This window comes from Histoplasma capsulatum (assembly GCF_000150115.1).
Source record: "Histoplasma capsulatum G186AR genomic scaffold supercont2.15, whole genome shotgun sequence".
In the NCBI taxonomy this organism is placed as follows: Eukaryota; Fungi; Ascomycota; class Eurotiomycetes; order Onygenales; family Ajellomycetaceae; genus Histoplasma; species Histoplasma capsulatum.
Genome location: NW_025544815.1, coordinates 281657 through 294358, shown reverse-complemented (window position 1 = coordinate 294358; position 12702 = coordinate 281657). Strand labels below are relative to the sequence as shown.

Below are 12702 nucleotides of genomic sequence, written 5' to 3'. Positions count from 1 at the left end.
AAGAAGATAGCTCATCATATGGAACATGTATGGGTTATTCAGGGGCCTTGGCTGAACACCATAGGAACACGTGTTCGAACACAGGCAAATCCATCTTCATATAACCACTAGTTAAACTCACCAACTTACCAACTTACCAACTGAACTTTAAAAACTAAACTTACTTTTAACTTAACTACTCTGCACTTGTTCACGAACGACTTACCCCACACTCAAAACAAAGTAGGGACCGAAAAACGAAAAAGAAAAAAAGAACGAAAAAAAGTCGTCATAGGTTTTCCCCGCACGTCAACTATCAACTAACAATCTACATCAACCCGATCCCAGATCCCATAGATATAGACATAGACATAGACAGATCATATCGCTCAAACAGTCCTTCCACGCTAAGCCCCGCTCCCCAACAACCCCGTGTGAGGCATCAATATCTATATAACTCCTATCACCCATCACCGTCATCATACATACCATAGCACCATATCATACATATCGTATATATAATGCCATAGAAAAGGAAAGAAAGGAAAAAAAGAAAGAAATATTCCGATGATGTCGATTACCAATTACCGATTACCGACGCTGGACGCCCCCGTTAGTCAACATACATACATACCCCTCCGAACCCCCGTACCCGTAGTCAATTTGGTAGTTAGTTAGTTAACGTAACTTGCTTAACTCTACCAGCCAACTACAGTTATCCAGCGCATCCAGAGACAGCCGTTGAATAAATCGATCAATAAACTACTCACCCTTCTAAAGTATGTACAGTACCTGAAGTACGGAGTAGGAGTAGGAGTTAGATAGATAGATATGTCCAGCTAGACTCTTGACTCTTGACTATTTATTGGCTACGCTATACATACATACAAGGAATACAAATGAATATACGAGATGAATCCATACAGTATACGATGAACACAACGAACCTAACCTACCCTAACCGAGCCCTGGCCTGCCCTCCCCTCCCCTCCCTTCCCTTCCCCCTGTCGACAAATCGGGGCTGTGGGGTAGAGGGGGTATAACGAACAATGAACAAGGAGTTTAACTACACACAACACAACACACACACACACACACACATATATATATATATATATAGACAGACAGTGCTACGCAAAGAAGCTTGAAAACCTTTGCGACTTCGAACCAACAACATACACCAGCCCCAAAGTAATTTTAGTACTCACACTGCTTTTATTGCCTGCAACTGTAACTAGCTCTGATCCGACGATTCTGATCTGACTAATCAATTACATGCTGTGAAGATAAGATATTTGCATTTGAGTGAGGGCTTGCGCAGCGGAATTCTCTCTCCCTGCCTCGGGCCATAGATTAGTAGTAGATGAGTGCGATGAAGAAATAGAACCGGTAGGATGACAACACCAGCACCTATAAGGAGATGATATAAAAAGGGTATAGAAAAGATTTTCATATTCATAATTCATTGCTTTGAAGAAAATGTGTGGGAAAGAAAGATGATAGAAAAATATATTATATGAGTAGATGAGTCTGATTTGAGTGTCACATGATAATATAACTAACGACTGACTAACTACTTATGTGTTAAATTACTTTGGAAATAGTGTATATTGATTGGAAGTTACAAGAGTTTCAAACTTCTTGCGTTGCACTGGATATACAATTCAATAGTACCAGCAGCAGCAGCAACTGTAGTAGCGTAGAATGAAAGAAAGAAAGAACTAAAGGGATCAACACCCCACCCACCAACCCACAAGCTCCCCACTCCGCGTGGGAGGTAGGTGGTTCCGATCCGATGGAATCTCACAATGAAGCGGGGTGAGAGAGATGTATACATGAATGTTATGTATGTATGTATGTATGCAAGGATAACTTTTGTCCTGGAGTTACTATACGTAATTTTCTTTTATATAGTTATATATACATAAACATAAATATATATATATATATATATATATATGTAATGTTCTTTTATATACTGGTATGGGGTGTGGTTGGTCATGAGTGAAATTAAATTAAAGAAGAGGGCAGACGGAACGGGGGGATCAATCAACGTGCAAAACATGTTTAGAAGAGGGAGAATGAAATAAACAAAGTAAAAAACGTGAAAAGCACCATGGGTGTGTGTGATGGGCAGAACAATAAACACGCACACGCACACGCACACACACACACACACACACTAGAGAGGTCAGTGCTTCTCCTTCATCTGCTCCGTTTCCTCGACGGTCTCCTCAACAGCGCTGGTCTGGATTTCGACGGGGGGCAGGGTGACGCCGGGGGGCGAAATGCTCGACCTTGCGCCGGCGGTCGGCGGGGAGGAGGACGCTCAGCGAGCCGCGGGACGACCAGACCCATGACAACGAGTAGCATAACGACGTTCGCATATGAGAATTCCGAAAAAGAAAAAGCGAATTTTTTCCCAGCTTTTTGGACCATTCTTTTAGCACAAGCGGTCGGCGAAGCCCCAGGATAGGGCGCCCAGAATGGGGCTGAAAATGGTCTTACCACCCGGCGCCCATGTCCCCAGGTTTCCCCCCATTTTTTCGCCCGATGCGGAGCCCTTTTGAGATTTCGGTGGCCATTGTGTCGACAGGGGTGAGAAAATTTTAATTTTTTTTTTTTTTTTGTGGGGGTGTGTGCATGATGGATCCATGGGCGGGATGAGGGTGGGCCGGGGGAAACGCTTTCTTTCTTTCAAAATCTTCCGGAGTAGAATGCCAGCCACTAGAACCGCCCAAGCAGCGGGGTGTTTCCCCAGAAACGCCGAGCGCGAGTGTCCGGGTTCTTGGCCAGGACCAGAGCAATAACAGAGGTGGCGATGAACAGACCAAAGCCCATGATTGCCCCATTCAGGGGGTAGCGCCATGACCGACGCCAATGCCGAGAATAATGGCGACGACGTAGCCGATGTTGTAGATGAGGAAGGGGATTCTGCCGACTTGGCCGACGACTTCCTTGTAGCGGTAGAGGGTGGTGACGGCGATGCACTCGGAGAAGGCCATGAAGAGGAGCGAGAAGTTGTTGAGCCAGGTGTCGACGGCGTCGAGGAGGTAGAAGCCGAAGCGAGTGCAGTAGAGGAGCGTTAGGAGGAAGGAGATGGTGATGACGATCGTGCAGACGATGGTACGTGGGACCTTTTTGCCCCAGTCGGTGTCGCAGATAAGGGTGACCACGGACTCGACGAGGGCGTAGGCCGAGCTGAGACCGACCAGCATGATGGTGAAGAAGAACACGACGCCCCAGAAGGCGGACGCAGGCATCTCGGAGACGGCCAGCGGGTAGGTCAGGAAGCCGACGGTGAAAGTCCCGAGCTTGTCACCCGCTTCAGGCTTCAGGCCGAGGAAGCCGACGATGCCGAAGACGGCGAAGGCACCGATGACCTCGTAGGCCGAGTTGGAGCAGGCAACGATGATGGAGTCCTGGACGGCATTGGCGAAGGTGGGATTGTAGGAGGCGAAGGCGGTGAAGTAACCGAAGCCCACGCCAGTGGAGAAGAAGATCTGGCCAGCGGCGGCCTGCCAGATCTGCCCGGAGGACAGCTTCCAGCTGTCCCAGTGGGCCACGTACATCTTGATGCCCTCGACGGCGTTGGGGAGCGAGACACCGCGGCCGAGGAGGACGAAGATCATCACGATGGGCAGGCCCATAGTGACGTAGACGACGCGGCCGGAGAGGCCGACGCCCTTGAACATGCAGAGGTAGACGACGAACCAGACGAAGGCGGCCCAGCCGACGGTCTCGCCGACGAGGCCGGTGCCCGGGTAGCTGGCGTACTTGAGGACGGACTTGCCGTCGTCAGAGTACTCGCCGGGAACGGGGGCGATGTTGGCGATGACGTCCTGCATGTAGAACTCCTGGCCCCTGCCGGCCCAGGCCTGCGGGGTGTAGAAGGCGTGGCGGAAGTAGATCATGACCCAGGCGAGGATGGCGACGTAGTAGGTGCACACCATGTAGCCGGTGAGGATGGTGCCGATGCCAACGCCGCGGGCGTGCTTGCTGATGGTGTTGAAGGCGATGACGCCGCCACCGCGGGCGGCCTGGCCGATGGAGATCTCAAGGATGAGCAGCGGGATGGCCAGGAAGATGAGGGAGATGAAGTAGGGGAGGAACCACTGCAGGCCGTTGTTCTCGAAGACCACGGAGGGGTATCGCAGGATGTTTCCAAGGCCGACAGCGCCGCCCATGGCTGCCAGCACGAAGGAGGCGCGGTTGGGCCATTGGTCACGGCCGTCGGCGGCCTTTTGGGCGTCCGGGGCGAGGACGTTGAGGACCTTTTTGAAGACGCTCATGGTGGGCGAATTGGGGGGCCCTTTTGGGGGGAGCAGGCCACGTGCTATTGGAGCGAAGCTGGGAAGGGAGAGGGAGAGGATCCTCGAAGCATGGAGGAGGAGGAGGAGGAATAGGCGGGAGGACGGGCAGCAGGAGAGAGAAGAACAAGAGCGCGGGAGAAACAGGGCAGCGCCAGGCTTAAATGAAGAAGCGGCAGAAGGGGAAGAAGTGACAGAAGAAGTGACAGCAGCAGGGACAGGGACAGGACAGGGAACACGGCCCTGGCAAGGGGGAGTGAGACTGGGGCGGTTATATAGGGAGAGGATAGAGGAGAGTAGGAGGAGAGGAGTAGTAGTAGGAGTAGTAGGAGTAGGAGTAGTAGTAGGAGTAGTAGGTAGTGGACTATCCAATACCTATATCCAATACCGTAGAATACCAAAGATACCCAGTAATACCGAATCCTCCCGCCAAGCCCCACGGTTGCAACCGCCAAGCCCGACCCTGGTCCGTTCCTTCCTCCCCCCGCACCGCAGCGGAGCGGGGGCCAATCTGGGCAGGCGCAGTGGAAGGAGGACAGGGAAGGGACTGGGGAGCAGCTGCCTTGGGGCCGGAGCCAAGCTCGTATCAGCATCAGCAGCGCGGGGATGTATTGTAACGTGTGTGTATCTGTCCATGTATCGTGGATGTATCTTGGATGTATCTCGTGCATCTCTTCGTGTGCATTCTCTTGTCTCCCCGATCGAACCACGGATCGCCGGTAACTCGCCATCGCAGCCATGGTAGCCGTGAAGGTTGGCTAGCCGGGTCCCAGCATTCCAAACCTTACCCTTCGCTTTCCCCTTCCTCGTCCCTCGAATCTGGAAAAATACAGCGCGAGAGACCAGAATACGAGACCCGGACCAGTGGTCCTACCGGGGGCCCAAAGGGACCCACTCCACTCCACTCCACTCCACGATAAAGATTGAACCTGAGATATCCTCGGCTGCCAAGGCTCCGTCCATGTTCTGGCAGGTTTGGCAGGTTTGGCAGCTGGAGTTGCCCCAGTTGGCTCTCCTTCTCTTCCTCCCCCCCAAAAAAGATACACAGTTAGCGAAACGGGTTCGTTAAACGAACGAATCAACTCTAGTGAGTGAGTTAGTTGAATAAAAACCAAGTTAAATTCTCCCATTCCCATCGTTACAAGAAAAAAAAAAAAAACCAAGAACTCGGGGTCCCCATCCAAGAGGCCGTTTTTCCCTGGTTATTCCCGGCAAAATTCCAGTTAACTCTTTGATATTATTGGCAATCATTTCCAACAATCCCATGATCCAACCATCTATGGGATGATCCAACAGCCAAGGCTCCACTCACTCACCCTCCCTTTTAGCACGGTGGGAACGGTGGATCCGGGCCTGTGGCAAGCGGGGGTAAGTGAGAATGAGATTAGAATATGATATGTATGGAGAAAAAAAGAAAAGGTCGCCCCCCCCAACATTTGTGCCCACGCGACGCCTGATGATCATGGTGATCATGATGACGATGATGATGATTGGTGGTGGTGGTGGTGATGACTCGCCGAGAAACGCCTGCTGCTACGGCTGCTACTCTACCTCCTGCCATGACTTGCATACAGGGGGGGTGTGTTGGTTTGTTGGATGTGGGAGCGAAGGAAAATGACAGCAAAATAAGCGCCAAGCAGGTTGCGCTCTTCTCTCTTCTTTTTTCTTGTCTGGGCAGGACACTACATTGTTCTTCGCTTTTCGCTTCCTCTTTTACGCTTTTTTAATTACTTCCTCCTACGAACAAGAATACGGGGGAACGACGGGGGAGATGCGCTTTATCTCGGCCACTCCGGTTAATCATGTGATCATCACGTTCCCCCCCCCTTTTCCCTCCGTCGCTTGCCTTTACCGGGTCTTGGTAGCCGAGCTGAGAGCCGGGATTGGAGAAAAAGGGGGGGTGTGTCAGGAAAATATGGAGAACGTAAAAAAACACCCGGAGAAGGTAGGATGGAAAATGGAAAATGGCAAAAATAGCAAAAAAAAAAAAAAAAAAAAAAAAAAGTAAAACGACGGTCCTGTGTCGGAGGGGCCAATCAGCGGTCGCCCTCGTCCAGAGAAGATCCGCTAAAACTAGTCCAGTGCGCTAGACCCGATCGGGCAGCTCCGTTGGACCTGAAGTTTCCTAAGGAGGATGATGGGGGATGGAGGATGAAGTAACTGGATAGATGATTGAAAGATTGGGATTGGAAGTGACGTTTTTATCGTGACAGAACTGAGTGAGCGTAGATGTGTAGATACTGTATCGCCTCACTTATCTCATCAACTTCTCACAAACGGGATCCAAAAAAAAAGAAAAAAAAAAGAGATTAAAAAAAGATGAAAAGATGAAAAAAGCGCAAGAGAGAGATAAAACGAGAGAGAGAGAGAGAAAAAAAAAAGACACCCTAGAATTTTCTATACATGAGCTATGTATATGTATATGTATATGTACATATGTACCGGCGCAGCTACTTCCTCTCGAACTACGCATGCACATACAACCTCCAATGCATGCATCGCCGGCCCGCCGCCCCTGGAGATCGTCGTGCAAGTTACTCTGAACCCTGGTCAAACCAAACCAAACCAAACTCTTCCCCCGCATCATCATACATCACAGGTGGGAAAAGAAAAAAGAAAAAAGAAAAACCAAATAAAAAAACAAATAAAAATAAACCGCGGATCAGGACAGGGGGGTCCGGGATGGAGAAAGAAGGGCGCGCGCCGGAACAGTTTTTTCCACACTTGCAACGCCTGCTGCACGCTGCACGCTGCACGTTCCAAGCCAAGCGCTGCCACCCGGAATGAGAGAGGGAGGAGGATGGCAATAAATAAATATCCATCCAACCCACTCTAATTGTCGTCTGTGTGTGGTTCGGGCAGGGCAGCGCAGGGCGGGGCCAGAGTGTGAGGATTCCCGCCGCGAGTTCCCCCCCTGGTAGAGCTAGAAGAAGGAAAAACCGGTTGGTGCCCGGGAAGTGGAAGTTACACCTGGTTTCCACTGGGGATGATCGTAGTTTGTCTCCTGCGCCGCACCGGATCGGACCGGACTCGTGGGTGCCCGCGGTGGGGCGTATGTATATACTGCGTGTGTGTATGTGAATAATTGCTTTTTTGTCGGGGAATGTTTCCATCCCGGCAAGGGACGCTTGACGATTGACGCTTGAAACACAAGCACAGGCACAGGACAAGCATATGGACAGAGCAGGCAGGGCCATGTCCAGTCCCGGACATTTGTACCATAGTGAACCCCCCTCCCCCGGGAAAAAGTGGGTACACATTCTGGTCTCTTCCACCGCCCCTGCTCGCCCGACCCATGATTCGAGGCCATCGCGGTTGGGCGTTCAAGGCATATAAGGTGTGAAATCCGGGAGGAGATACAGAGAGGACTCGATGGTTTTTGCCGCGCGCGCATCAATCGCAGCTTGGTGCAGAAGGTGTAGCCTTTGGTCACGCTCTCTCTCTCTCTCTCCACCCCCTGATCCCGTCGAGTGGCGATCCGGTTCTCGTAGGTGTGACTGTGACTGACTGTGACTGACTGTGACTGTAGCTCTTAAATCTTTGCAGCGCGCGTGGACGCTGGGTATTGGCATTGCGCATGGTCATGTAATTAACTGTATGTACAGTACATCCATGCACAGTACATTGTATTCTGCCCTGGGACAACGTGTGTGCACCGTGGCTTTAGGCGTACAGAGTAAAGTGGTTCCAGAAACACGCATAGTTTCATCTGCAAGCTGCTGAATGAGCCACTGTCCCGGATCCCAGCCCGGGTGGGTGGGCATAGGGCATATTGTAATCGCAATCCCGTCTGCAGTGGCACGGCCGATCGATCCAACCGTGCATATATATATAAAATATCTGGGGGAGAGGCTGTGATTTGGGGGCACTCTGTGTCCATGATTTCTTGTTGCGGATGGCGGTTGTGGAGGTGTGCGTTGCTGATGCAAGATGCAAGATGACCCGGTCACGGTCACTCATTTGACGTGGTATGGGAAATGGAGGTAGTTAGCAGGTACCCGGCCATGGGAGATCCCCTACCTAGCCTCTTTTTTTTTTTAATAGCTGTTTAAGGTGAATCGTTAGTTACACATTGACTCGCTCCTTAATGGCACACAGTTCCAGAGGGTCCCAGAGGTCCCCATGGTGAGAAGTTGGGAGCGCTTGTTTGCCAGATCGAGCCCGTTGAGCAAAACGTATCTGTTCCGTGTGATCTCAGAGTGACGTTTCCTGCACACGAAGGATGGGATAATAGGGAGCAAGGGGAGAATGAGGATGGCAGACTGGAAGATTGTTTGTGCCTGGTCTCAACAAGCCAATCACATAGAGTGGATTGGCCGTTGGGATGTTTTACCAACCAACTACCAGTTTTGTGGTTGTTGCAATCCCTGAGAGATGAGAATAACAATATATAACCCTAATAATAGTTCCAGGGATAAGTGTCAGCGTATACAGTAGGTTTTGCAAGTCATTTATCATTTGGTAACCGCTCCACGGCGTGCATCCACCGTGGCCTATCTCCATATATAGCTGTACATCACCCTTATAGATCGGCTTCACCGGCAGAGTAGAGGGTAGTGACATCAATGATTTCAAGATGGTGTGCATTCTTCACATGTGAGATCCCAACGCCGTATCTCCATAGAGACCGATCGCAGAGATTCAACGACCAGCGCAGAAGCAATCCATGGGACCCAGCCTCGTTGCCAGTGCTCGTTCATAGCTAGCCCTGAGCTTGCTGGCTTGAACAAGCTGAAACCGCAGTGAGTGTGGTGAGTGTGGTGAGTGAGTTGTGTGTTGTGAGTGTTGGGACACAGACAAACAGTGCAGAATACTGCCACCGCCGGCTCTCCGCCTTTGCAACGCCCAACCACGGCTGGCGGTCTTGGCCCCATCTGGTCCGCCTGTATCAAGCAGCCATGGCCACCTCCAGATATCATCCTCACCATCGTCATCCTCATCATCACCGTCGTCATCCTCCACCATCCTCACCCATCAACACCATCAACACCATCGTCCCCTTCGCACTTGACGCCCTCCCTACCGACAGCGTCTGCTCGTCCCTGCTGCTGCCCGCTCTGCCTTCTCCACGAGCATCTCCTCCGCTGCCATCCTTGCTGCCCATAGGCTGCCTTCCACCGTTACTCGCTGTCCTTCGCCTCCCTGTTCCTGGAGCTAAAGCTAAAGACAGGTTTTGACCCGCAAGCCACATCAGTGTCCACAGCTGCTGAGAGGGTTTGGTCCTTCCAGCCATCCTCTTAACGCTTTTTTTCTAAAAGGCGACACGTTTTGATTCTTCCGACGACAGCCCTCCTCCCTCTCTCCCCTTCTCTCCCTTCTCTCCCCTTCTTCCATCACTAACTATGGCTGGCACACGAAATTACGATTTTTTGGTACGTTCTCGAGAATTTCGTAAACCTCTTGGTGGGGAATTGGGGGAGGAAATTCTTTCCTCTCTGCTGATTTGCTTCTTATGTTTATTTATATTTATATTTATATTTATTTATATTTATTTATTTATTTATTTATTCATTGATTTATTTTTGCCCTATGTTAACTGTTGTCGTTCTGAATCAGATCAAACTGCTACTCATCGGCGATTCGGGTGTGGGGAAATCATGTTGCCTGCTGCGGTTCAGTGAGGATTCATTCACCCCATCTTTCATTACGACAATCGGGATCGACTTCAAAATCCGGACGATAGAACTAGACGGGAAACGTGTAAAGCTACAGATATGGGATACAGCCGGCCAGGAAAGATTCAGGACGATCACCACCGCATATTACCGGGGTGCCATGGGGATACTGCTTGTTTACGATGTGACCGATGAGCGGTCTTTCAACAGTGAGTTTGGTTGTTTTCTTTTCTACTATTTGCATTTATTACATTTCTTAGACGATTGTTTCTGGTCAAACAAGCTGTCAGCGAGCTAACCTTCTATTTCTTTTCTTTTTTTTTTTTTTTAAAAAAAAAAAGACATCCGGACATGGTTCTCGAACGTTGAACAACATGCAAGCGAAGGCGTACATAAAATGCTTATCGGCAACAAGTGTGATTGGGAAGAGAAGAGAGCCGTGACAACGGAGCAGGGCCAGAAACTGGCCGACGAACTGGGAATCCCGTTCCTGGAAGTTTCAGCGAAAAATAACATCAATGTCGAAAAGGCCTTCTACACCCTAGCCTCCGATATAAAGAAGGTTATGGACACGACCAAATCCGAACAGGCCGGCTCCCAGGGCGTGACTATAGATCATCAAGGCAGTGGGGCAGGCAACCTTGGAGGCAAATGTTGTTAGGATGCTCATTGTTTTTTCTCACCCCTTCATTTTTTTTTTTTATTCTTTATTTATTTTTTATTTATTCTTTATTTCATGTGAACAGGCGGCATTCCTTGTGTACTATCTAGAGAGGGATATAGGCTTTTTACCCAAGCTCTCCTACTTTTAGTTACCACCCCGCTAATGGCGTCTCCAGATCCTTCATCTATCACGTATCCAACAAGTCGGTTAAATCCTTTTTTGTTCTTTCCTACATTTATTTGTTCCTTGCCTTATTGACTTTCGTCCATTTGCTGATGATTCCATTTCCCCTTTCACCTGTTCTTCCCTCTTCGTGTCTCTGTTTTGTTTCCTAGATGGCGTCATTTCACCTGCATTCGTTATTTCTTCCCTCCTCCGCAAGCCCCCCAATAACCTCCCACCCCCACCCCCCAAAGAATAACCGCGTGGGTTGTATTGAATCACAATCACTTGTGCAATCCATATTGAGATCGTATGGCTGTTTTGATAACAACTAACCCGTGCCTCACGATTCCGGATGCCTTTGATCCATTAGTTGATACACATGTGGTATTTGGCGTAATAGTAACAATACAAGTAAAAGCACGTTGTGATAACGCCTAGCTTTTCTCCAACAGGTCCCACAACAAACCAGGACATCCAATGTAAGTCGTTTTTTCGAACTGGTTGTTATTCAGAAGATCCCGGGATCAACAGACGTCGCCTTCAAATAGACACTCGGCCTTCATCAACGGCGGGGGGTCGGGGTAAAACGGTAACGCATCCAGTTTGGGGAGCACGCTCCTGTGCCAAACCCTGACAAATCGCCTTGCCTCCGCCGCAGTCTGAAACGCGATGCGCCAGCAATCGCCCTCCGCCGAACTCTCCTCGTCCGGGGTCAAGATCTCGTTGGAGAGCGGTTCCATCAGCGGCGTAATCGGGTCCTGTTCGACCAGCTGCCACGGCGACCACCTGTTTTGCCCGTCCCACAGCAGGAGTCGACGGACGTATTCCTGCTTGAGAGTGAAACGGCTCTGGCTGTCGATCCAGATTCGGACTGGGAATCCGTGCTTTCCATGCCTGGACGCCAGGTTGTTGTGGAGGTCGATCGCGTCTTGGAGCTTCTGGTCGAACGGCTCCAGGCATGCATATAGGGAAAGCGGCAGCCAGGGCGATGTGAGGGTGTAGTCGTTCAGCCTGTACTCGCACGCACCATCGGCGGTGTAGTTCGGTGGCGGCGTGATGCGGGACATGGTGGATGTTGGAAGATTGTCGCGGGCAAATTCGAAGAGGCGATACACCTTGTCCTGGAACTCCTTCGCGGCGGCAGGGCTGTAGAATATCAAGATCCACGTATTCGAGCGCCGTAGGGTGTCAGGGAAGCGCAGGGGAATTACTACCAACGTCCGGCGATGTGTTATGTTAGTATAAATAGAAAAAGCACACCAGTCCGAGTAACTAGTAACTTGCGCACGAACGTCATCTGAGGGGAAGAAATGAAAAAATGCTCACTTTTCTCAAGACCTCTTGTATTTCTCCATTTGTTGAGGTATTTTCCCTGGCCCAGGATTGACATGAAGTCTCGCTCGTCCAGGCAGGCTGGGGCGCGAGACAGGACGAGGGCCGTTTTATGTTTTTGGCGGCTTTCCTCTTCAGAGGTAATGGAGATACGGCCTCGCTTGTCGATGGTCGCGCCCGTGTTATTAGAGTCGGGTATCTCGGACAGCCCGAATGTTTTGAGTAAGTCGGCGTGTTCTAGGGATATTCTCTCCGGGTCAAATCGCGGCCGGCTGCTCCTGTCCGTCGTCTCCGTGTCCTTCATGTCTACTCCATCCTCTGTTTCTCTGCGCGCACTAGGCGGTATTTCAAACCTATCTCCATGCCTTCGAGCCGGAGTAGATGCGAGGAATCGCAGCAATCGCGTTGGCTTGGCGGGATATGTCCTTGTGAAGGCTGTAAATCGCGAAGGAAAGAACATGCTGCGGGCTACGATGGCGAGAGATGAAAACACATTATGTGTCGTGGCTGTCATCAAAGGTTGCGCTGCTCGAAGATTCGCAACGAAGCCAGAGTATTCTGGATAATAATAGTTTGAGTCAATTGCGTACGCAGAGGAGCAGAAAGCCGGTAATTCACCGAGTTTTCTTCCATTTCT

At 50.4% G+C, this 12702-nt stretch overlaps 6 protein-coding genes across 6 annotated transcripts; 1 reads left to right on the top strand and 5 right to left on the bottom strand.

Annotated features, from left to right (window-relative positions):
* Positions 1-2831: 2831 nt before the first annotated feature.
* Positions 2832-4271, bottom strand: HCBG_08339 (uncharacterized protein; the record flags this gene model as incomplete). The annotated part of the gene is made up of 1 exon (XM_045435388.1): positions 2832-4271. The coding sequence occupies one exon, from the start codon at positions 4269-4271 to the stop codon at positions 2832-2834; it is 1440 nt and encodes a 479-aa protein (XP_045283880.1).
* A 382-nt stretch (positions 4272-4653) lies between these two features.
* HCBG_08338 (uncharacterized protein) lies at positions 4654-5850 on the bottom strand (the record flags this gene model as incomplete). The annotated part of the gene is made up of 3 exons (XM_045435387.1): positions 4654-4851; positions 5078-5373; positions 5736-5850. The coding sequence occupies 3 exons, from the start codon at positions 5848-5850 to the stop codon at positions 4654-4656; spliced, it is 609 nt and encodes a 202-aa protein (XP_045283879.1).
* Positions 5851-7612: 1762 nt separating this feature from the next.
* HCBG_08337 (uncharacterized protein) lies at positions 7613-8169 on the bottom strand (the record flags this gene model as incomplete). The annotated part of the gene is made up of 2 exons (XM_045435386.1): positions 7613-7847; positions 7946-8169. 2 exons carry the CDS (start codon positions 8167-8169, stop codon positions 7613-7615), a joined length of 459 nt encoding a protein of 152 aa, XP_045283878.1.
* Positions 8170-8930: 761 nt separating this feature from the next.
* On the bottom strand, positions 8931-9254 carry HCBG_08336 (uncharacterized protein; the record flags this gene model as incomplete). The annotated part of the gene is made up of 1 exon (XM_045435385.1): positions 8931-9254. One exon carries the CDS (start codon positions 9252-9254, stop codon positions 8931-8933), a length of 324 nt encoding a protein of 107 aa, XP_045283876.1.
* HCBG_08335 (GTP-binding protein SAS1) lies at positions 9249-10565 on the top strand (the record flags this gene model as incomplete). Its single annotated transcript, XM_045435384.1, has 3 exons — positions 9249-9661; positions 9846-10113; positions 10246-10565. 3 exons carry the CDS (start codon positions 9632-9634, stop codon positions 10563-10565), a joined length of 618 nt encoding a protein of 205 aa, XP_045283877.1.
* Positions 10566-11227: 662 nt separating this feature from the next.
* HCBG_08334 (uncharacterized protein) lies at positions 11228-12698 on the bottom strand (the record flags this gene model as incomplete). The annotated part of the gene is made up of 3 exons (XM_045435383.1): positions 11228-11943; positions 12060-12623; positions 12656-12698. 3 exons carry the CDS (start codon positions 12696-12698, stop codon positions 11258-11260), a joined length of 1293 nt encoding a protein of 430 aa, XP_045283875.1.
* Between the last annotated feature and the right edge of the window lie 4 nt (positions 12699-12702).